We start from the raw sequence: 26,095 nt of genomic DNA, 5'->3' as shown, positions 1-26,095 counted from the left end.
AAAGAGTTTAATAGTTTATTTTATTTGCATATGACTCTAAATAATTTGTTTATATTGGTCTAGTGATTTATTACCTGAAGGGGAAAACATTGAGTCAGGTAATCTCTGCCATTTTCCCTTTTCCATCATTTTCTCTAGGCCACTTGGCTTTATAAATTAGCCAGTAACAAAGCCACAGTAATTTCTGGCCTCCTAGCCCTTTTTCTGCAAACATATGTATGGTTTCTAAAATTTCAGGAAAACGAACTCTTTCACTATTTGAATGATGTGGCACAAAGCCCTCTACTCAGAAAGAAAGAGGATAACATCCTTCCTGATCTCAGAAAAACGAAGAGCTCGGCATGTACGTATACTAAACTCCTCCCAGGTAATCATCATTGTCACAATCTTTTTTTAAGGTTTGTAGTTAAATGCTTTTCTAGGAAAAGTATACCAAGGACCTGCAGTCCTCTTTTTTCAAGAGATGTTAAGTAGAGGAAGGATTTCTGAATTTGTAGAGAGTACATATCTCAGACTAAAAGAAGTTTTATCAAATATTATTACAGTGTTTTTGTGCCTATTTCTCTGGCCAGGCTACCCGATCTTTAAGGGATTATGCCTTAATCATCTTTTTAGACCCTAGTGTCTAGCACAGTGCCTATAGCAAAGTTAGTGTTCAGTAAGTATTTGTCAAATAGGATCAAATCTTACAGTACTGGCAGTTCCCTATCCTACACTCCTCTTCAAACTCTTGTACAGTTTCTCAACCTCAGCACTACTGACATTTTAGACCAAATAATTATTTTCAGGGAGCTGTCCTGTGTACTTCAGGATGTTTAGCAGCATCCCTGGCCTCTTCCCCTAAGACATCGGTAAAACTACTACCAGTCGTGATAAAACTATCCCCAGACATTGTCAAATGTCCCCTAGTGGGAAAAATCACTGACCTTCCCCTCATTGAGAACCACTGTTCTAAATATGTTGAAACAGACATATTTAAAATCCATTCTTAATCCCACAACCAACTCTCTGGAACCCAATGGGATAGCTCCTCAGAGTATCAGCATCAGAGTTGTTTCCCCTGAGTCTTCCATGTTTGCCCTTCAGTCATAAGGAAGATACAAATTTCCCGCTACAATCACATATTTTCATTGTGAATGGATCATTTCTGAGGCCCAAAATAAACAAATACTGTCCCCATAATTCTTAGTGTCTTCTGCCTGGATCTCCACTCCCTTTGCCTAAGAGCAGATAGACTGGTGGAGACGGCCAGGTGGCCCTTAATATCTGGGATCATCAGAGATTGGCAAATTGTACTTTTATGGGTTCTGGTAAATTTGTGTTGCCTATATAAGTCTCATTGGCATAGCATGTATTACAAAATATTCTCTCCAAGAACTCTCCCATCCTCCTGCAGATGTGATTTTCACCATATTTTATAGAATTTGTCAAGCACTACTGAAACATCATCATCTTCATCATCCTGCTACTCATCATGAGAAATGTAGAAGGAGCAACTCTTTCTCCTTTTTGATTCTTTATGATAAAGTAGGACTCTCCGTACTTTTGAAAGTATTTGGAAGAGCAGCTTTTGCCAGCTTCTTCATACCCTCCCACACTCCTCTCTCAGTAGGGACTGGTGACTTATGTAAAGGTTGTATTTGGGACAGGGAATTTGAAATAAACAGCTAATCTTTTCATTTCTTATTTTTTACTCTGCCTGCCATAAGATGGTACACTGTGCTCTGTAGGCCCAAACTCTCTTTCTCTTTCAAGTGGATTCTCCAAAGTCTAGGAGAAAAAGTATAGAAAGCCTGGTGAGATCATTTATCTATTTATACCAATAATAAAGCTAAATATTTTAAGTCATGTGTTTGACTCCTGTAGTTATCTCTCAATCCATTCAAGGAACTCTAGAAGGGGAGATGGGCACATTATTAATTGAATGATTGACTGAGAGATATTCAGAGAGATGGGAATTAAAGGGGCATCTGGAGGAAAACAGCACATATTGATATTAACTGTTCTGGGGCAGCATAGGCAGGAGGTAGGCCTTCACCTGAATATATTCTGTCCATGTGGGCCTTTGCAATTGGTTGCACCAACTACAGTCCTGGGGTTAGGCCATCGCAATAGTTGCTAGGGTCTCTGTGGGTAATGTTCACCTGATCTACACTAGCACAGCTTGACCTCAGCACTAGTTATATAATCAAAAAGGCAGTCTTTTTGCCGAGACATTGGTATGTACACTGTTTACCACACAGAACTACAGACCCAGACTTCAACTGCACAGGTTGTCAATTTCTCTTTAGCAATAAAGCATTTATGTGGAGGACCTAGCTTTCAATTTTAAACACCAGATATAAGAACAAACATAGGTAGCAATAGCTCGGCTGTGCCAGATCCTTGTTATTTTGTTTGGAGCTGCATTGGAACTGCATTGAGCTCCTTGGAGAGAACTAAGGTGGGCTAAGCTCTGGGATCTTTGTGGCTTGTCCACAGACTCTGAAGACCACCTCCCATAACTATGGACTCTGTAGATTCTTTAATTATGGACACTGTGTCCATGGCTTTTGGTTTTCAGGGTACACACTATAGCTTAACCAGAGAGGAGTAGTAGCTTTTACTAATGAGTAGTGAAAGTGAATATTTCCTATTACTTTGGAAATATAGCTCCTACTACTTTTGGAAATATAGCTCCTACTTGGATGGAGGTAGAATAAAATCGAATGAGGCCATCATAATGGCAAAGGAAAGGGTGTACCTGGAAGTCCTATTCTAATAAATCAAATTGGTGGAGAAGAAATTCAAAGACTTTAGATTGGGAGAAATTTCAGTATGTTTTAGACAAAAGGATCACAGTTCAGGAAATGATTTTAGCTCTGTTATCAGCAGTGGGCTAACTGGAGAAGTATTAAGGAATTTAGAAAGAGATATCTACTTAAGAGAAAACATGAGGTCTTAAAGATCAAACTAGAGTTTTACAAAAGAATAATAGATCTAAGTGCTCTTGAAGATAGGGCTATAAAACGGGAAATAATTTAGTCATTGTTGAATCAGAATGAGTGATCAGAGGAGGTAGAGACATCAGAGCACAGAAAACAGAGCATTGTGACTTCCTCTACAAAGAATCCAGGAAATGTTTGAGGAGCATGCTTAAAATATAGATAGTCCTTCAGGAAATCAATTGAGGGCCTTTCTCTTGAAGATCGCAACCGCTATTTGAAGTGGTTATATAAAACATAGATTTAAGAATTAAAATATGAGAAGATCAGGGTAGGATATTTGAAGTATTATTAGGTGAGTTTCAAGGTGTCAGCTATTTAGGTGGGCCCTGAGTAAACATGCACAAGAAACTTAGAGACACAGAGTTTTAAGGAAAGATGAGACAAACAAAAGAGGATTCAGGCAGACAGCAGCAGATACAGTCCAAACATGGTTGTGGTATGATGGGTAAAGAGTTCTTAGTAAGGATTATCCAACTCAAGAACGTAAAAGTAGGTAAGATTTGTGTTGAACAAAGGATCTTCTTGGTAGCTCATAACTCCTTGATTTTGTTTCTCTAAGGGAGACCACATAACATAGAATATGGAAGGTAATATTAGGAAAACAAATGTCTGGGTCTCAAAGCATAGGGAAAATAGAAGCAAACAAATAAATCAAAAAACTTCAATATCCATAAAATCACTATTTTGATAGAGAAAGAAGGGACTACTTGAAAAAATTGGTCAAAATGTTAAAAAAACAAAACAAAAAAACAGTTGAGTTGTCTTACTGCAGAAAAGATTGTGACCGAAAAAATATTTTGTTGCTTTGAGTAGAACAACTTACTCAAGAATTAGAGAGTTTAAACAGAAGGAAGGCTAAATTCTGAGGAACAATAGCATCAGGGTAAGGTATGGTCTCACTAGGCCCGAAGGCATACGAGATTCAGAAGGCTCACCTGGGGAAGAAGGTGATTCTCCAGATGAAACGAGGGGGCAATAAGAAAAACTACTGGTAAGTGATGGGTTGCCTAGGCCTGGGCATGGGGTTTTAAAAAAGAAAAAAAGATTAAGGAGGTTTTAAATATGCAGGTAGAAAAGCAGAGCACCTAAATTAAGAACCAGGCACAGAGGATATCACCACTGCAAATCCCTAAACCTCTCAAAAAGATATATTTCACGTGCCACTCACTAAGGACAAGGGTAGTACACGCAAACAGATTTCTCTACCCATAATGGCTTTGCCATAATTATTAACTTTTTGACAGCAATAGGCTCTGTCTGATGTGAACAACTGCCCCAGACTGACTGGTATCCTGTTGTAGCTGAAGATTTTCTCTACCTACCCTCTTTCCCCTGGATGTCCCCTAAGTTTCTGCTTTGGTCTTGGTAACAGTAATATGGGTCTGCATTGTGCTGAGTGTTAGGGTCACAGACTATCATTTCGCTTGAGTGAAATTGACTTTGGAGCTAGAGGTTTCCTTGCATTTTTAAAATTTATGAACGTGAGATTGGTACTATGAAAATTGCATGTGTCCTAATAATTCTTTGGGCTCTTTGAAAAAAAGTGGACTAAAGGGACTTGAGGATATATTAATTCAACTTTGAAAATGTTTAAGATCCCCCTGGCTGGCTAAGGTTAAGCAAAATAAGAATTTGGGAAGGAAAGAAATTGAAACTTTAATTTCTTTGGAATTTTTCTTAAGAATTTTGCTTATGAATTTCAATATCCCGGACATTAATTTACAAGGAAGCTCAGGAGGATTTAATATTTGCTACTTAATTTCTCTCCAGATATTTGGCAAGGGAGAGGACAGGTCCACCATATTGGCTTCACTGCTTAACCTCTGGTGAGTTCTTTTGGTAGCCTAGCTGGGCCTAATTTGGCACAGATATTTGAATGAACAGAAATTTTTTTGGCTTGAGGTGTAGCATGGCTTCTAAGAACAGAACTAGGATCTGCTCATAGTCCCAGGAGGCTAATAGAAATACGTTGTACTGGGATTTTTGCCTCATGAAATGAGAAGCAAGACTCCTGCTCCTGGGTAACATGAACTTGACTGTTAAGCCCAAAGGGTTAAGGGACCAAAAACCTGTGGATGATAGAAGATAAACCTTTTCTCCTTCTAGCATTCTATTTCTCTCACAAAGCAGGACTTCACCATTTTGGCAATATTCGGAAAAGTAGCTTCTGTCTTCTTCTCTACCTCCTCACTCACTCCTCCCTAGGGGAAGAATAACTCTTCGGATTGTTGAAGGAAGAAAAGAACCAAGAAGTACGCCCAGCTTAGCCAGTTCCTAACAAACAGCCCATGGGGTGGGCGTTTTCTGTTCTGTTTCTCTGTCCATGAGGCAGAAGCATTTGGGTTACTCCTTTATTTGTGTACTGTCCATAAAACTCAGTGGGCTAGAGGCACTAATTCCGGGTAAGCGTGTGTGCTCTGCAGACTAACTTCTCCCTTGAGGAGCCATCCTAAGCTCTCACTTGGGAGAAAAGAATTAGGAAGCCCAAATGATACCATTTATCCAAGCTGAGTTCTGCAATTCAGGTAGTTATAATAATAACAGACAACTGATATTTTGACCTCTATCTGTCTTTTACTCCTCAAATCCTTCCAAGTTTGGAACTAATTAAGGATGTGAACAATTACCACCCTCGGATCCCAGCAAATATCAGTGCTTAATATTTGTTAAGTAATTATCATGTACCAGACACTATGTTAGGAGCTTTAGATATTGCTTCATTTAACCATTACAACAATTCAATGAGATGCATTGTTGTTACTTGTACCTGACAGATAAGGAAATTGAGGCTTAAACAGCAGCTAGTAACCATGGAGCTCAAACATGAAAGTGGATTAGACCTGTTGACTGCATCCTATCATATAATCATCTCTTGATATTTTAGGAAAAGATGAGAACAGAGCTCCAGGTTATCCTTGGTACAGAAAATAGAAAATTATGGGACTATCAATCCATTGTGAATACTGTCTAAAGCAGATCTTGTCTGAGATTTGTCAAACTAAGTTGTGCAAAGACTTGACTAAATTAGAAGTTAAATTATAATAAATTGCTTCAGATTTTTAATTTCTGTGGTTTTTACATTTATGATACTAATTTCACATCTATGAATTTTTTTACTTGAATTTTGAAGAGTCAATATGGCTAGATTCATCAGTTGGTTCCCTAATTCAGCATCAAACTTCTACTATAATGTGAGAGTATTTTTAACATGAAGTATCATGGGTAGTTAATAGAAATAGTTAATAGTTCCTAATACAATCTTATATAAAAATGATTAAATATAGCCATATTGGATTTTATTTTATCTTAAAGAATTGCCCTAAACATTTTGGGATTTTGTATTTTAGCTACTCATATGAGACCATTTTAATTATGAGTCTATAAGATCCCAAAACACAGTGGTTTTACAACCATAAATATCAATCATGAAATCAGTTTAATTTAGGATTGCCAATTTGATATAATCCTGACAACTCAATGCTAAAACTGATAAGCACTACAAATTTTTACTCACGTAATCTCTTAGAGAAATGAAAGAATAACAGACTGCAAGAGCATGTAACTATCATAATCACATGAGAAATATATTTCAGGCTTTAAATATATTCAAAGAAATGCTTCTAAAATTCTTATTATTGAAAGGATCTACTATAATTCATGAATTTTTAAATTATACTTTAGTTCTATATTAGTATATCATAAAAATGTTGCCTTGGAAAGAAAATGTTAAAGCATATAAAATGGAAGAATGTGAAGATATCACTCTGAGGTTCCCTTTTGGAGCGATTGTTGGTGTCATATTGTTACCTCTGAAATCGGTTTCTCATAGACATCTTCTCCTATGGATTTCTCCTGGGCTAGGATGGCGTCTCGGTGCAGGACCCGCAGCACTTTCTCTGGCTCCGCAGACCCGTAATGAGCCTCCAGAACCTCAGGCTTGGTTTTCTCTGTCTTCAGCATGTGGATCACATCTTCCCTGGCCTGTGGTAGAAAGCACAGCAAGGTCAGATGGTTGACAACATAAATCACATGCTGAGCTCACAAAATCTGCACAGAGCTTATTGAATACGTCCCCCACCTCTTCGGGGCTATTGGCAAATTCACTGGGACTTCTGTTCTTATTTTTTACCAAAAGCAGATTGGCAAGCAGATACTCTCTGCTTCAGGTTGCTAGGAAGCAGGCAGGCAGAAAAAGATTTGTGCTAATATTAACTACATAAAACTTGCTTTTTCTAAACAGTGATGATTCTGAGAGGGGGCAGAACTGCCCCTGGGATACTTACTCCCTTTCAGTGCATAATTTAATGTTTTAATGTCAAAGACAATTTAAAGTTTTCTAGTTTTCTATTTTTGCTCAGTGTAGTATTCAAATCTGATTTAAAAGAAAACCCTGCTCTCCCCATTCTAGTTATAACTCCATGTATAATTAACCAAAACAGCCTTTATTACTGATTTCCTGTTTCCCATCAAGTGACTCATTTTACACAGAAACACATGGTTGGGAACTCCTGTGGTGCTGGGCTAGGCTTTTCAATCTAATGTATTCACAATGAAGGTGAAATTTAACCCCTTTAACATACAGACTGACAACCAGATGAGTCAGGTTGCTGGGATAAGAGTTGTTCTTTTGGTTTCTTGGTAAAACTTTAGCATTTTGTTGAAGCTCCTGAGAAAATCACATAATTATAGCTTTTATATCATATACTACGGTTCCCATCACATATGCAAATACATCTGGATGTATTTTCTACTGATTAGTTGTAATTACTTTTTTAGTTATAATGAAGCTGACATCTGCTAAATGTACTCCCATCTGGTCATAAACTTGTTTTCCCAGTAATGGTGATGGGTATGAAGTATCTTGACTTCATTCCAATTAGTGCTAAAGAATAAACTGGTTGGCAACAGAGTTTCAGTCTGTGACAATGGAATAGAATTTCTCTCCATGTTATGCTAACTATGGGTTTGAAATTATAAACCTGACTTATTATCATGTTATTCTAAACATGGGAGCTAGCTAGCTAGCCCTGAGATAGGACCATTATAAAGTTTGTCTTTCTTGAGGTTTCTCACTTTTATTGCTTTTTCATAGTCTCCAAATTAATCTAATTCCAGATGGCTAAAGACTGATTTATTACAGAAACATCAATGGACTGGAATTTGCAGTTTTTCCCATGTTGTTTCTGCCACATATAATGTGCTCATTTCAAAACCAAAGTGGAAAATATTAATTCTGAAGAACCTAGTGGTTTGGAGTTTGTGAGAAAGTTAAAATCAGAAAATAGTTTACTGGAAAAGCAATAAGTCACCATGCAGGGTGAAAGAACATAAATACAGATGTAATGTCACACTAGCCGGTGCGGTATCTTTGTGCAAATTAGAAAAAAGTGCCAGGAGATATAGCTCTGAGTCAAAGTGCAGCTTGCCTTATGAGCTAAGAGTGGGCTGTATTTCAGCCTCTATTTATCCCCTCTGCAGAACACCCCTGTGCAAAGCATAACTCTGTATCCATATATGGTTGCACTATACTGAAGGAGCCTATGGTATATCAAATATCATTGGTTTTCAGCCAGGAAGTATGTTCATTTCACACAGGTGAATATATATAGCATCTTCTAAAATAATGGTTCTCAACCCTGACTTTATTGGAGTCACCTGGAGAACGTTAAAAAATCCCAATGTCCAGGCCATCCCAGACCCTTTTATTTAGGAGAAGGAACCAGGCATCAGTACTTTTTAATGCTCTTCAGGTAATTAAAGAGTTGAAAATATTGTTCCATGCTAATCAGTTAAAAGACCTACAAACCATACTGATTACAACCTTTGGCATTATCTAATCTAAACTACTTCATTTCAGTGTATTTCCCATCTTCAAGTGCATTGCCTTTTATTGTCTTTTAAGTAATCCTCACACCTGAGGTTGACCTTTTGCTTTAGCCAAAGCTGACGGGGAAAAAAGTTATCTTTAAAAAAGAAACACAGAGTTATGACTTTAGTGATTTATGTAATGACAGAAAGAAGAATTTAGAATCGCATGTGAAAGTGGGAAAAATGGCGACAACGGAAGATTGGTGAGAGAGAAGTCTCAATAACAAAGTACTATCTCTTTTCCATCTTTAAATTAGATGAAGTAAAGGCTATTTTCTAAAGCTCACAATACAAAGACTTGTAGGGTAAATATAGAATGTGCTGTCTTTTGTATAATCAATTGAGATGCTGATTCATCATGAAATGTAAATATTTCAAATCATCTGCTCCCCTGCTGCCTGAAACGGGTTATAGTAGATGGTTAAGAAAAGAATAGAATAAAAGCAGAATTCATAATCTTCAGAAAGAAAATCATTACAGAACCTTAGAAAATACACTCCATCACATGGCACTCAAGTAATTGAGAAAAAAATTGAAAGACCAAAAGAAAATAGAGGATGGCTGTTGTTATTCTCTCTCTCTCTTTTACGTCTTTCTAAATTTTCTACAGTGAACATGTAATTAATTTTACAAAGAAAAACACAGTGATACTTTATAACGAAAGAAGAAATACTTTATCATTTCTATTTCACATAAATGACACAAAAGCAAATAATGTAATAGAAAGTTGTCTTTTTTCATGTACCCAATGCTGCCTTCATTCTCGTTATAGACAAACCTATGAACAGTGTCTGTGGGGCTTAGAACAAAGGAGGACTCAAAACCACAATTGCCCAAATGATTATTCTATATTCTGTTTTTGACATTGTCTTGATTCCTTTTATAATTATTTCAAACACAGCAGTGAAGCCACAGATACAACAGCCACAGAGCTGGGTAAGTGTACTGAAAACTTGGCGGTTTAAAGATTATAGGTTTTCCCATCTAATATTTATTCTGATTAGTCACATTCTTACCAGAGAGCTGAAGAAATCACAGCAGAACTATTTCCATATGGCATTTCCATAAATGACATTTCAAAAAAATGTTTGTCCCTAATTGTGGATTAAGATAATCAGAGAGTGGCTCTCGAATGTAAACTAAATCAAATAATTTTGAGTGCATAAATTGCACTGCTAGTTAGCATAAGTTTACATGATCTGAGCATAAATGAAATAAATCTCAAAGCTATCAGGCAAATAAAAATTTGAATTAACATGGAAATAAAATTCACAGCATGGAATAATAGAGTGAGCCCAGCTTTGAAAAAACTCAGAATTCATTTCCAGTCTCAGCTGTGCTGTGTGATTTGTACAAGTTTCCAACATTGCTTTAATATAATTTTCTTGTCTGTGAAATAGAATTTTAATAACTTTCTTATACAATTGCTGTTAGGATGAAATTAGATATCAATATATGAAATATTTAGTATAGAACTTGGCACACAGTAGGTATCGAGTCAATGGTAACCAATTTACTTCAGTTTCTATTAGGTCTCCATCACCAGCTGCCTTTTTGCTCCATGGGGAGAAAAGAAATTTTATAAGATATATTTTTCTCTAACCAAATATAACATTTAAGACTGATACAGTTTAATAGTCTAGACATTTCACAATTTGCCCTTAAGAACATTTTTTTCAAAGAGGAATTTTTAAATCCGAATAACCTCTTTCCAAAAGTTATTTAATCTCCCTGACTCAATTTTCTTATCTGTAAAATGGGACATGTACCCCTTGATGTCACAGTGATCACGCAAGGCCCTAACTAAATAATGTGAGAGCTTATAAAACTGTAAATAAGTAGCAATTTCAATTTAAAAATTTAAGCTATTCAGTTTAAAATATGTAAATATTGTTGGTATTTATCTTCTTGACCAAATCTTCCTATTCTCTTAGGAGAAAACAGCTTCTTTCTATTTAACTGATGTAAAATATTGATTTCTTTTTTCCCTAAAAATATACTTTTGCTTGAACTGTATTAATTGTGATTTGCTACATACACTATACATTTCATTCTTAGTTTAATAACTGTAGACACTAATTACCAAAAAATGGAGCTATGGTGATTTAACACTGCATTATATATTTAGAACTACACTATTCATCATGAACTTACTAAAAGCTTTTTAATTGCTATAATAATCATAGAAGGAATGCAAATATTGCCTACAAATTTCTAATTAAAATAGTTTAATATTTTAATATCAATCATTAATATTATGGTATCAGTTTAATTAATAGGTTAATGAAGATGACTATGTGATCAAAACAAATTTCTTCACTATAAATATGACTCAATCTACGTAAATAAGATTCTGCATTTTGGAGATAAAATCACTTTATATTTTTGTTTTGAGAATCTTAATTTTGTATAAAATAATTAAAGTTCCTGTCCTTGAACATTACTATTTTCACACAGAAGTTGTATCAGAAAAAAGTGTTTAAAGTCCTAGGGTCCTGGGGAGCTGCTAAGTAGACCATTGCCTTTAAATATATGTAAAGGAGAAGAGACAATAAAAATGTTCTTTTTTTTTTTTTTAGTCCTGATGATGGTGGAAAATAAATATAAGATTGGGGCATAGAAACAGACACAGAGGGGTCACATCCTGCTCTTCCATTCTCATGGTTTCTTTTTGTGCCAAGGGAGGAATATGGAGGCCAAGAGCAAAGACTTCCCTTTCCTGCAGAATTTAAGCTGTACTAGGTGAAGCAAGGGATTGTCTCTATTGGCTGCATAAGGAGCTGATTCAAAACATGTGGGGGCAGCAAAGAGCTACTCTGCGAAGCCCAGGACCAACAGGTGAGTGAGTGATTCATTTTATAAAGTCAAGGGAGGGTATCTGGGCTTTGCTGGGAGATCAGGGATTAGAGGGGACACGATAAGACGTGGTACAGGTAGAGCCAACACAAGTAACATAGTTCAAAAGAGAGCTAAATCTAATCATTTATTCGATAAATATTTTGCCACGTTTATGCAATGCATTGCATTCAGTATTAGAGATATAATTGCACCCTCAGAGATTATAGTCTACAGGGACATAGAAAAACAATTGAAAGGTATTTACAATATAACATGATAAGCCTCAGGATGGAGGAGATACAGAGGGCTAAGAACTTCATTTAAAATGGTTGACTTGAATTCGAGTTAGTGGAGGAGGCATCCTGGAGGAAGTTGCAAAAATCTCACAACTACTTGAACCAGAGAAATAGCAGGGTAGTTAGGGTAAGAGTGTTCTTAGCCAAGAGAAGACTGTAGGCAAAGCCCAAACCGATTTAGATGCATGGGCTGGAGAAACATGAGGCTGGATAAACCAATGGGCAACTCGTGAAAAGCCTTGTAAACCAGGCAGTGAGTTTGCATTTTATCACAGAACAGCAAGAAGCCTTGAAATTTTCAAGCAGCAGGACAGTGACATAGTCAGATTTGTGTGGTGGAAAGTTCCTTCATCTGCTGTGTTAAAAATGTAGAAATTCTGAATCAGCAGGTCTGTTTGTGCAGCCCAGGAATTGCGATTTAAAATGTTTCTACAGGTAATTCTAAAGCACAGCTGCACTTGAAAGCCACTGCTTTAGGACAGATAAACCAATTCAGCAACAAAAGCACTTAAAATGTTTGCTGTGATAGCTCAAGTTTCCAAGTAGGGCTGTCTGATTCCCAGGGACTTGCTTGCCCAGAAGGTTCTCATGTTCTTACTGTTTTATTGATTCCATTGACCCTTCTTCACCAAGGAATCATGGTCACTTCAGACCAGTAGCCGAAACCAGGAGAGTCCCTGGAAATTGCTGGAAGTGTTTGCCAGTCTTGGGCAAACAAGGGTGGCCAACTGCCCCAGTTTGCCTAGGACTAAGAGAGTGGGGTCCCACAAAGTGGGGCTTTTGAAAATCAGGACAGTCCCAGGCAAATAGGAACAAGTTGGTCATCTTAGGGCAACACCACATGGACAGAAGACTGGATATTTCAAAATGTCTCTGCATCTAGCAAGGCAGTCATCGTCCTGACTTACTATTCTCAGAACTGAGTTTGATTGGCAGTGTTTCCAAAACTTAGATCACATAGTCATCTTCATTAACCCATAATTAAACAGATACCACAACATTAATGAATGATATTAAATATTAAACTATTTTAATTAGCAGAAATTTATAGGCAACATTTGTATTCCTTTCATGATTATTATAGCAATTAAAAAGCTTTTAGTAAGTTCATGATGAATAGTATAGTTCTAAATATATATTTCACAGTGTTACATCACCATAGCATTCTTTAAAAGCGAAATGCCATTATTGATAATTATGCCTGGTGACAATTTTACCAGTTTTTTAAAAATTATGGGATTTTTTAATTTGGGAGGGAAAAACCCCATAATGAGTAGGAAAGGATGCTTAGTTCTTATACCCATGTGACACAGCTTTTTTCACACTTCAAAAATGGGTATGTGTATAACTCTAGGAGGACAGGGTGTAATCAAAACGAGCTTTGAAGACTCGAATTAAACATGGTGCCTCCTCCTGAAGCTCTAAGATTACTTAAAGACTTGGGGTGGGTGGTAAGTGGTTTAAAACTCTTTCAAAACATTAATACAATTTTAATATTCACTTGACTGTTTAGGAAAAATCACAAGACTTAAAAAACATTTGCTCGAGACAGATAGCTTGGGACAGATTCTTAGATGACTCTACCATGATCCCCAATACGGTGGCCTGCTCACCTAGGTTGAGAGGGAGCAAAACCCGGTGGAAAGTTTGAGAAGCCTACCCCTATCTTCTGATACTGCACACTTTGAACAAGACAAATCCCTGCCAATAGCTGCTGACCTTAAATGGCAGATGCAATTTGAGGAAAGAATAAATCTATTTCTATGCTTATGGAAGAACCAGAATGTCACAGTTCCTAAACACTATTACTTCTTTGAATTATTTACTTAAATGTCTAAATATGGTCTCATTGCTTCAACGAACCAAAGAGCCCTAGAAAAGATAATCCTGGAAGAAGAATGCATGCCCATTCTGTGAATGCTTTCCAATTCTGGGAATTCAACTCAATGTTCTGTATCTATTTAAATAAAGTGGTTTTTTAGTTTACTTGTCTATTTCTTTATGAGCCTGTGAGTGGCTTTGAGGACGGGGACTGTGTCTATAGTGTCTACTAAAAGAGTGTCTGCCCACTTGTTAGGCACTTGGTAAATATTTGTTAAAATAAAGAAAAGTAAAATAAGTGATGTGAAGTCAGAGAGGCATAAATGGGCACTGAAAATCTCAGAACAACCTTAACTACTTAGATTTGTTTAAAAGACCTAAACAATTACATTTTGTCAACTTCTACTCTTTCATCTGACATTTTTGTCTACAATTTAGGAATCTCTTTGTTCTCTTAAGTTTATTCCAAAAGAAAATATGTAAACTGAGTAAGGAGAAACAGTACATTCCACCAGAATGTTGCAACAGGAAATGCACGACCTTTAAATCTCATACAAATCGAATCATACTATTTACCAAAGTTAGGTAAATATGAATATTATAAATGCATTGCAAGAAAAAGGCTATGCAATTACGATGGTATTAGTTATTACTATAGAAATTAAACCCATTTTTTTTCTCCTGAATTTTAGAAAGCAAAGTTAACATGATTAGAAACAGCAACATACCAGGAAAAGATTCAGACATGGTTAGTTTAAAGGGCCATTGAAGCTAAAAATATGTCTTGGTTTCTCTGGAGAAATTTCTGTCCATAACTATTTGATCACTATTAGCCTAATAGTTTTTATACCGTTGTTCATTAAAGATATTCCTTTCTAGCACTTCAGACTGAACATGTCAAAAAGAAATCTCTTATTAAAATATCATGAGCAGATGCTACTTTCAAGTTAAAACTTGCTTTTATTATCACCATGATAGCTTGAATTTTTAAAAGTAAAATTCCTCAAAATCCCAATGTATTTTTTTTTTTTTTTTTGCAGAAATAGAAAAATCCATCCTAAAATGCTTATGGAATTTCAAAAGACCCCAAAGAGACAAAACAGTCTTGAAAAAGAACAAAGTTGGAGGTCTCACATTTTTTTATTTCAAAACTTACTATAAAGCTATAGAAATTAAAACAGCATGGTACTGGCATAAATACAGACATATACACTGGTGGAATAGATTAAAGAGACCACAAATAAACCCTTGTGTATATGGTCAAGTGACTTTCAATAAGGGTGCCAACACCATTCAGTGGGAAAAGGACAGACCTTTCAACAAATGATGTTAGGAAAACTAGATACCCACATGCAAAAGACTGAAGTAGAACCTTTACCTTAAACCATATACAAGAATTAATTCAAAATGAATCAAAGATTTAAATGGAAGAGCTAAAATTCTTATAAGAAAACATGAGGGAAAAATTTCATGATGCTGAATTTGGCAATGATTTCTTGGATTTAACACCGAAAGCATGAGCAACAGAAGGAAAAAATAAATTAATCAAACTACATCAAAATTTAAAACTTCCATGTGTCAAAAAACACAATCAACAGAGTGAAAAGCAAACCACAGAATGTGAGAAAATATTGGCAAATCATAAGTCTGGTAAGGGATATGTATTGAGACTATATAAAGAACTCCTACAACTCAGCAACAACAACAACAAAAAAGACCTGATTAAAAAGTGAGTAAATAGACATTACTCTAAAGAAGATATATAAATGGCCAATAAGCACATGAAAAGATGCTCAACATCACTAACTATTAGAAAAATGCAAATCAGAAAAGCACAGTAGGATACCACTTTACACCCATAAGGATGGCTGTCAACAACAACAACAAAAAAAAAACAGAAAAAAAGTATTGGCAAGGATTCGGAGAAATTGGAACCCTTGTATACTGCTGGTAAAAATGCAAAATGGTTTCGCCACTATGGAAAATAGTATGGTGGTTTCTCAGAATATTAAAAATACATTTCCATATGACTGAGCAATTCCACTGCTGGTTACATACCCCAAAGAATTGAAAACAGGGACACATATTCATAGCAGCATTATTCACAATAGTTGAAAGGTGTACACAACTCAAGTATCCATTGACAGATGAACGGATAAACAAAATGTGGCATGTACATCCAATGCAATATTATACAGCCTTAAAAATGAAGGAAATTCTGACATATGCTACAACATGAATAAACTTTGAAGGTACTATGCTAAATGAAATAAGCCAGTCACAAAAGGACAAATACTATACAGTTCCACTTATATGAAGTACTTAGAATAATTAAATTAATAGAGACAGAAAGTACAAGGGCGGTTGTCAGGGGCAGAGGGGAAAGGCAGGGAGACTTATTGTTTAATGGGTACATTAAAGAGGTTTGGAGGATGAAAAAATTCTGAGATGGATGGTAGTGATGTTGCACAACGTGAATGCCAATGAACTTAAAAATGGTCAAAATGGTAAATCTTGTTGTGTATTTTACTACAATTTTTAAAAAGTTAGAAGTGACTTGTTCGCCCCCTAAAAAATTGAATACAGAAAGAAAATAAAAATCATCCCCAATCCTTTTCCTAGAGATTATCACTTAAAAAAATGTAAAATTCCATGTAATAAATTATAAAAGGAGAGTCATATCTTTCTTGTGATTAGTTAGCTGAAGGTCACAGTCACCTATGGATTTAAACACATTTTTATTACTTATGTGCTTTTCTTCTTTTTTCTTTTTTACACGCATTAGGATATTAATAGTGTGACAGCTGCTGTCTCGGATTAGAAATTAGATAAGGTCACAGTTCCCCCATGCAGTGCTATGATTTTACTGTGTATAATTCCTTAAATTCCAAAAGACTACAACCTTTTGTTCTGTGCTAATAAAGACCTTGAGCAGAGCCCTTAAACTTCCCACCCCTAAATGTAATCAGGTCCAGTAAAGTTCAGCTTTCTGTGTACCAGCTGAGAAGCTGAATTCCTTAAAACATGAGAGAAGTCATTGCTAAGGCACAACTAGATGATTTTCTCACTGGGGTTGTTTATCCAGCTCTGTAAATTGAATCCCCTCAACATAAACCAACTAGATGAGATCCAGGACAGATAACACATCTGTACCAGATCTGGTATCAAACATCTTCGGACAGGTATCTCTGGAACATACAACTCTGTTTATTAGGTTAAATTTTCTTCACCTCCTTACTTTTTCCTATGATTGTCTCCTTTTCAGATAGTCTCTAGAAGTTATTTTTCAAGCTTGAGCAAAATCCTTTGATGTAATCCTGTCTGGAGGATTGACTGGGAGGGTGGCCTAGCCACAGGGCTATTTGCATGAGGAACCAAGGCTCTTCCTGGGAAAGAACTCATCCCAAGGGAGGAAGGGCACCATTTTGGTTGAAGGACAATAGAGCAGGGTCAGAGGGGAAGGGTGAGTCTGAGTGCAGCACAGTGTCTGTCACTCAGACTCCTCTCCGGCCCACCCTCTCGACCCATGCCTGAATCCCAGTGTGAGGGACTGCCATAAAAGACCCAAATAATAACTAGAGAAATTGGTAAATTAGAATTCAAGGCACTGAGCTTCTGTAGTAAGCAGGGAAGGTAGAAAGGAACAGCCCTCTATATCTTGCATCATGCCCTCAGTGCAGACATCAGCCTGAGCAGCCTCCTAGTAGACATCGACTGACATAAACAGAAGAAAAAGCCTTTTGGACACACACAGCAATTTCGGCTGTGCTTCTAGCAGCCACTTACAGGAGCAGCCATCATTACCACAGTGGGTAGGAGTGGGAAAAAGGGCAAAATGGCAATTGCCAAATGATAGCCTCAAAGAATGTGTGGAACATGTGTGCGTCACCCTCTGAGGGCTTCCAGACTATTCCCACAGAGCAGGTGGGGGCAGAGGTAGGGGAGGGAAAAGATAGCTTAGTTTCTTTGATTTTATTTTTATCCTTTGACTGGTGAGGGCTGAAAAATATGGATAATACTTTTTCAAAAGAGAAAACGCTTCAAACAAGATAAGACTACATTATCTAGATAGAATTTATATGTAAGGTTTATTTGAATCACATAACACTGAGTTCCTTTGGATTTATTGCACTTTTTGTGCTCAATTCAGCCCCTGATCTAAGTGAATTCTATATTTATAACAGACATTTGACCAACTTAGAACAACTAGAGTTTTATTTTTTGAACAAAAGTACATGAAATTATTCTCAGCCATTATGAACGTACAGGGAATGGCACATTTGTATTTACTTTTATAAGTAATCAAGACTTAGTACTTTTAACAGTAAAGCTTTTTCATTTTAAGGGTTTGGAAATAAGAGTATCCTGAAGTGAATTAGAAAGTCCCTCCTCTCTTGAAAACTATCTCCATAAAAATATCCATAAATTACTGTCTTTTTGAGAACTTATGGTGGTCATCTAGTATCAATTGTCCTGGTGTACTGAGGATGTATGTGGCTATGTGACTCCTTAATCCACCTGCTTTTTGTCCTTCTCTTTAAACAAGTTCCTCATGTGAACGTATGGCTAGTTTTTTGCTCATTTTTACTCCTACTCAAGAGAAGCAATGTGGTAGAAAGAGCATGCCAGTGGGAATCTTGAGTTAGAAACGCATCTGCATACTGCTAGTGTAATCTTGAATGGGTGAGTTAGCTTAGATTCTCTGAACTCAGTTTCTTCATCTGTAAGATGGACAATAGCAGTAGCTCCCTCACAGGTTTTACATGGGCTAATGTATAAAAGTGCCTGGCAAATGTTAGTTACCCTGCCCTTTGAGAGTCAAACAGACAAATTATGACTACGTGATCTTCAACCAGGTAGCACTGAACTTCAGTTTCCCCACCTGTGTGAGAATGAGGCGTATGTGAAGTGACTAATATAATGCCTGGAACACTAGATGCTCAATAAAAGGCAATTTCCTTTTTTCTATTCTCATGAGTGAATTGGCTAATGTGGAATTGGCTAATTGGCTAGCCGGGTCTCCTGGGCACCATATCTGAAAGCCTTTCGACAAACTGAATAAGTCAGAGGCTAAGATTTTTCTCATCTCTGTTGCCCTCAATATCCTTTGACTGCCCAAACCATTCATAACAATGTCTGAGATTTCTATGCCACAAACCTAACAGACAACTGGCAACGCCAGGTCGGCTTGTCCTGTGCTTCTGAGCCTCCTGCACTATTTGTTGATGTGATTTGAAGGAACGCCTCCCTCACTAATTTGAGAATTTAGACTACACTGTTTACTCCAGTGTCCACAGTTCCTTCATCATCACTGTCAAAAGATTATACTGCAGCAGAAATGACTTACCATTTTTTCTAAACTTTACTGAGTATTCTATTTAAAACCTGGCATCAGTAAGAAACAATGTTAAATAGTACATCTTGTGCTAGAACTCATGTTGAAAGCAGGCATTGCCTAGGAATGAAGGTGCAACAAAAGTCAAGCCCTTTCGTTTAAGAAAAGAAAATGAAAATAAGTACAAAAATAGAACTGGTAATTTTTTTTAATTGAGTTTTTGATGTTTAATAAAATTCTTATCAGTGTTCCTACTTGGAATGTTCTTTCTAAAAGAAAAAAGATCCCTGAAATAGCCACAAAATTTCTGTAACTATTTGTTTTTTGCCAATTGCTTTTTATGGGCAATATTTGGCCTTTAAATGCCATGTCGCAGTTTGAAATGCCTAATCTACCCTAAGAGAAAATGTCGTCGATTACATCTGCTCCTACAATCATCTTTCTTTTTCACTATATTGGACCAGAGATGAGGCACATTCAAAAATTTTTAACCAAGAAAATCTTGTGTGTATTGTCACCAAAGTGCTAGTGTTTAGGAGCTATGTGATGCTCTGCGATTTGTGAACGGACGTGGAATTCATAGAACTGCCATTTCCGATGCCTGATACTTCCCTGATTACTGTACTCACCACTTTGTGATTACAAATGCTCATTTTCTCCCTGAGAGCTCAATGAGGGCAGAAGCCTCTTGTTCTCTTTTGTGTCCCGAGACACTAGTACAGTGACAGACACAAGTGGGTGCTCAATAAATATTTGTTAAATGTATGAATAATGTAATGTGTGTTGTATGTATGTATTCTATTTATCCAACAACAATTTCCTGTGTTTCCCCTTTTCTAAACATGTACATTTTCTCCTTCGAGGACAGAACAGCTCTTTAAAAATCTGCTTTTTACCTTTCACTAGAGAAAGCTTAGATTCCCAAAGATATTGGCTTATTACTTTCATTAATATTCATGAAATTCCTACAAAATTTCTCCATGATTCAGGTTCCTTACTGTATATGAGTAACAAATAGAGATGAAATGCAGTTGATTCTCATCTGCAGCAGTTTTTTGTTTTGTTTTATTTTTTCTGTAAGATTACCACAAACACTGAATTAGAAAATACTGAATCATGGTTCCTGGGGAAAAAAACACAGTTAAGTTCTCACAAGCCTGTCATCACATTTTCATCAACTAATTAATATATAACCTTACTTTATATGTTTTTCTGTTTAAAGATGAATGAACAAATGAATGGATAGAAGGATGGATAGATGAATGAATGAATAAATGTACATGAGTAGTTATTTGACTTCTGCATGAGGGAAAGACTATCTGAAATGACAAAAAGATTCGAGATTCTACATGTAAAAAAATCATAACCAATTAAACACCAAAAAAGGAAATATTTGTAACAACTATGACAGATATAGGGTAACTATCCTCAATTACAAAGAGTTTATATGAATCAGTGAGAAAAACCCTAGGGTTTAATAGAAAAATGTACAAAAGTTATAAATAGACAATTCACTGATATATAAAATGTCCATTAGAAAACAGTTCAACTTAACTAACGACTAAGGAAATGTAAATTAAAGCTATAATGAGATACCATTGCTCACCCTTAAATCAGGAGATACTTTAGAACTATAATAGTTATTACAAGTGAGAGTTTGCTTAATGGGCATTCTCATAATTTTGTTGAGTAGTAACATGGGTTCTGGAAAACAATTTGGCAACAGATGCACATAATAGACTAAAAAAAAATCATATCTTTTAATCGAGAAGTTTAACAAGAAGGACAAAGATTGGTGTACAAATATGTTCATACAATGTTTTCTATAAGAGTAAAAAAATGGAAACAACCTAAATATTCAGTAATTAGGATATATTTGAGGAAAATATAATACTTGCATAGAATAAAATAGTTTACAGACTTTAAAGATTATATTTCAAGGGATGTTGAATGATATGGGAAATGCTTATAACAAATATATATTCAACTTTGTATACACTGTATTTGCAATTATGTAAAAATATATATGAAGAAAAATACTCACCAAAATATTCACAATTATTTTTCAGGTTGGTAGAATTATAGGTGATTGATATTTTTTGGTAACTTTTTAATATTTCTAAATCAGTGTTTCTTAAACTTTTTAAAATTTTGTTCTCCTAAGGAAACTTTTTAGACATGTTTTCCTAATCAAATTTTAATACTCCAGATATACTGTAAATCTGTTTCTGTCCTGTGGTCTTTTTAAGGGCCATGAACCATTGTAACATCTAAAATTCCTTTACCCACCCTCCTCCCCCGAATCAGTTTCTGCTCTCTTGGGAACAATAGCACCCTCATTGAGAATGTATGTTCTAACTGATCTATATTAAACTGGTTTTACTTTGAAAATCAGAAAAAAATATTTTTTAAAAGAAAGTTCTAGAATAGGTAGTTTCAACACAGAGAAATAAATCCCTATTAGTAGAATTTCTGGTCCTCCAATACCTGAAATCTTGAAACACTGATCTTTCCATAATGCCTAAAATTGCCTGTGTAGGTAAACATCGGTTCCAACTAATATGTGTGGCTCTATATGTGTAATATGAAACTTACATATTTTGCCGAGAAAGACAGAGTTAAATTTGATAACAACCAATACTTACATTATACCCTAGTGTAAACAAAATTCTTTTCGGGAGAATTATTTAATTAATTTCTCTTAATGTCATTCTACGGATGAAGAAAATAAGGCTCAAAGAAATTAAATAGCTTCCCCAATGTCACATGATTCATAAGAAACAGAGTTATTTGACTTCAAAATATTTATTCTTTCCATTACCAGTTGCTGTGGGGGTCAGTAAAAGTTTTCTGTGAAAATATAAGCACAAAGCAAGGGAAGGCCCTGTTATGAAATTTGCTGGGTAATGTTTCCTGTACTAACATTCATCCACAAATGGTATGACTACCATCTGGTCCAGTTTCCTCACACTACATAACTTGATTGGCTTACCATGATCTTGCCAACATTTTCTGAGCAGTGTCATGTCTTTAGTAACTTCCCTAAAAATGCTGCACTTCTATCTTCAGGCCAGAGCATGTGAGGCGGTGAACCCAATCCTGTAAACTTATTTCTCTCACTCTCCAAGACCCTTTGCCAAGCCACCGCTGCTGGAAGACAGCCCTAGAGCATGACTTCTTGCAACACACTTTGAAGTAGATAAAATATGCACTCATGGACATCTGTCTGTTATTTCCTGCACTCACAGCTTTGTTCTTCTTTATTGCCAGAGAATTCTATGGATGATGTCACTTTTCTCTGAACAGAACAGGCCATCAGAGCTTTTCACTGACATAATTAATTATCTGTAGCTTGATTCTGGGCCAGAAAATTCTCAAGGCACAGCCCCCCAAAGAATTAACTCTACTGTGCTTGCTATTCTTAAACTTTTAAAGAGACAGGGTACCATATCTTTTTTTTCTCAGACGCTGATAATGGTAGTTTTGTTCAGTGATATCAAGTAACAGAAAGTGAACTGGGGCACTATTCTATGATTTCACAAGGAAGACCTTCGCTTCAATGGGCAGCAAACTCTAAAGGTCGCTACAGATCAAGTATACAAAGCAAAGCTTTTAGGGCTTAGTCTTAAATGCTACAGGAATGCATCACAATTACTGAATAGACAGACTCTTTGGGGGATCTTGTGAATCTGCAGCTACAAAAATGAGATCTCAACCAAAGCTAACCATGTTAAATTATCCACAAGGTGTAAAGTTTTAGTTTACCAGCCACGAACCCTAAAACATGAATATTTTAAAACTTTACAAGATATAAGAAATTATCAGAATGGTGACTATATATTTTGAGAGTTTTTATCTATGTCTTTATATAGGTTTAAAGCAAATTAGCCAGTTCATCAGAAAATATCTCCCTTTACTTTGCTAGGTTTTGAGATTATGTGAATAAGCTATTACTTGTCTCTTTAAAACTATCCCTTCAACACTGTAATGTCATAAAGTAGTGGAGGGGCTCTGATGGAATTAGAGCACTTGAGTTCTACCCTGCTCCTTACTAGGTTTGTAATAACAAGATCTAGGAAATCTTTCAACTTTCTCAACTCTTGTGGAAATTGCAATACCCTATCTATCTAACTCAAAGGATTAACTAAGAATACAGATTTGAATGTGCATAGAAATATTGCCTCCCCCCACACCTCCCAAAGGAATTATTATTTATGGTCTCTTCTGCTATCTGGAATCTGCATAAACATGTTTAAATTGCACTCTCTCTAGATTAATTTAATTTGGTAAATTATCTCTTTAGATGTACTCTCAAAACTTTTAAAGATTTAAAATTATAATGCAATAAATGTTGACTATAAAAAAAAATCAATGTTACGAAATCAGCATTAAAGAAAAAGTGAAGGTGTTTACATCCTCCCAAATTCTACTTTCCAGAGCTAATTCTGTTAATAAGTTAAAGTGGATTTTTCATAATTGTTTTTTATGTAGGTATTTATTTTATACAGATATCAACACAGACACATTCTTTCTGTGTGTCTGTCTCTCTCCCTCTAATATTACTGAGCAGTTACTATATGCCAGGAAATGTGCAAAGTGCTCTGCAAACATTATCTCATTTAAATTTCACAATAACCTTATCAAGTAGGTACTATCATTATCACCATTTTTAGAGGAGGGATCTCAGACAGGTCCAAAGAAGTTCAAATAACACAAGTGGTGGTGTCAGGATGCAAATCTAGGCAGTCTAACCCTAGAATTGGCAATCTTACTTAATATTATACTTTATGAATTCTCCATATACACCTATCAATGTAGAACTTTTCAGATAAGAACCATTTTATTTTTTTATTCAAATATAATGGAAAGCTCAAGAAGCATGAACATCTTTTGATGCTAATACTTATTTCACCAGAACTAAGAGTTATTTCTTGCTTACTTGTTTTTCAATAAATCGATTGGGTCTCCTCTATTTTTATATACCCATCTCTCAATTCAGTCTTTTTCAGTTTTCTCAATTCTTCTAACTTGAATCTTTAACCCAAGTTTAGATCAAACTCTAATACCAAAACAAAACAAAACAAAAATCCATGGGAAAAATTAATAATTATGTTGGACTTGCACAGTATTGAATTTGTTTGAAATACAGATCACTACTGTGATTATGACTGTCATAATTAAATAAAATCTTTACCAAGCATTTCTTTGATTTGTCCTATTTCCTTCTTTAGATGAACATTGAAAGGCCTGGCTACTGTTTCTCCTACACTGGTATCATCATAGACCATAGATGGACAAGTAGTTATCTCCTTCTTTCTTCCCTCCCTTCTTCCTTCTTTCTATTTATTAATTATTCATTTAGTAGCTATGTGTAAAATTGCTATTCTACTGGTTGTTGTGATGGATTACTCAAGAGTAGAACATAATCCCATGCCTGGCTTGACTTTATAATCCAGGGGAAATGAGCTAATTGTTCATTAAGCCACCTTTTGGAAGGAAGGATAAGATGAAAAGTTCCAGAGCATAGGATAACATATGGAAGTCATGAAGAATGATTAACTTTAATTCTCATTTTTGTGACCAACCTAAATGACTCCAAGCCTTAGCAGAACATTCGATTCATAGAATCATAGAAATTTAGAATAGGAAAGAACTTTAACTTCTTAATTTACTGTCAAGGAAACAGAGATCAGAGAAGCCAAGGATTTGCCCAAGGGGTAAACTAATAAGTTATTGATTATATATTAGAACCCAGATCTCCTGATTCTCAAATTAGAGATCTTTCCATTATGCTAAATCACTAGTAAATATATTGCAACAATCTCAAGTAGGAATTAACCTATATGCTAATTAATTCATTTTAAAAATGTGAAATTAGCAATATTTTTGGCTAGATCGATTTTTTAAATAAGTATTTGAATGCCATTGGGCACACTTGCAGGAATCCTGGCATGCTGTAAAATTAATGCCCTAAAATACTAATTGACATTTCACTGAAATTTGACTGTGTATTCAAGTACAGTATTTGTCCGTTAGCAATAGGAATGTGGTTACCAAGCTTGAAATATTTGATTTAATATTTTTACCTTAATTTTCAAGTCAGTGCATATGCAAAGTATTATTTATAGCATGTTTTTTTCTCATACGCAGTTCCTGCAGTCAATTTTTTTCAGTCTTTTTCAGGGAAGATGTTGGAAAACTTGATTTTGTTATAAGCTTATCAACAACTGCTGCCAATAACCAGTCATCATTCAAAGTGAGATTCACTCTGGTTAAGCATGTTATATATCATTGTCCCATTACTTACAGACCCTTAGGAATTTTTTTTCGTGACAACCTAAGTGTGAGCTTTATCAGGCAGCATGACATAGGTTCTGATGTTTAAAATTCTCTGCCTTACATGCTTGTATAATGTTTCCAGTGCATCAGCTTTTTCATAATAAATGACTAGGTACCACTGGCCAAGATTCATATTAATAGCTGGGAACTTTCAGGGAAAGAACTTTCTTGATTATGAAAATGTCAATAAAATGGCTCATGGTCCCCCTCATTTATTTCAAACTCCTGCTGCTTATTTGTAGTTACTAAGCTGCCGAACATTATTGTTTCAGACCATTAATATGCATTAACCTCTACTGAGTTTTTGTGGTTAAGAACCTTATCTGTGCTGTCATCATCTTGCTTCATCATCTACAAGCCAATGGTCAGATGAAAGCATGGTGAAGATGACTAAATAGAAGAGGCAGGTGGATGAGATCAGACAACAAATTTTGCCAGATTTCTCGATGCTAAACTCATCATTTTATGTTTAATAGTAGCCAGTCTCTAATGACATTATGGGAATATCCCTAGATTTCTTTCTAATTTCTCCTCTTTCTGCAGCCACTCTTCACAAATGCTTAATCCCAAGAGCTAATTTAGCAAGATGCCATGAAGCTACAGCAATACAG

General features: G+C 35.7%; 1 protein-coding gene across 2 annotated transcripts in view; it reads right to left on the bottom strand.

The window, feature by feature from the left end:
• FILIP1 (filamin A interacting protein 1) overlaps nt 1-26,095 on the bottom strand; it is a 186,476-nt gene that overhangs the window by 59,125 nt on the left and 101,256 nt on the right. For both annotated transcript variants that reach the window (XM_006926374.3, XM_006926373.3), the window contains exon 3: nt 6,795-6,968. In XM_006926374.3, coding sequence (XP_006926436.1) covers nt 6,795-6,968 — 174 coding nt within the window. The remainder of the gene's footprint in view (nt 1-6,794; nt 6,969-26,095) is intronic.

Source organism: Pteropus alecto, unplaced genomic scaffold (assembly GCF_000325575.1).
Source record: "Pteropus alecto unplaced genomic scaffold, ASM32557v1 scaffold7, whole genome shotgun sequence".
Classification (NCBI taxonomy): Eukaryota; Metazoa; Chordata; class Mammalia; order Chiroptera; family Pteropodidae; genus Pteropus; species Pteropus alecto.
Note: the sequence above shows the minus strand (reverse complement) of the source record. Positions and strands in the feature narration are given on the sequence as shown.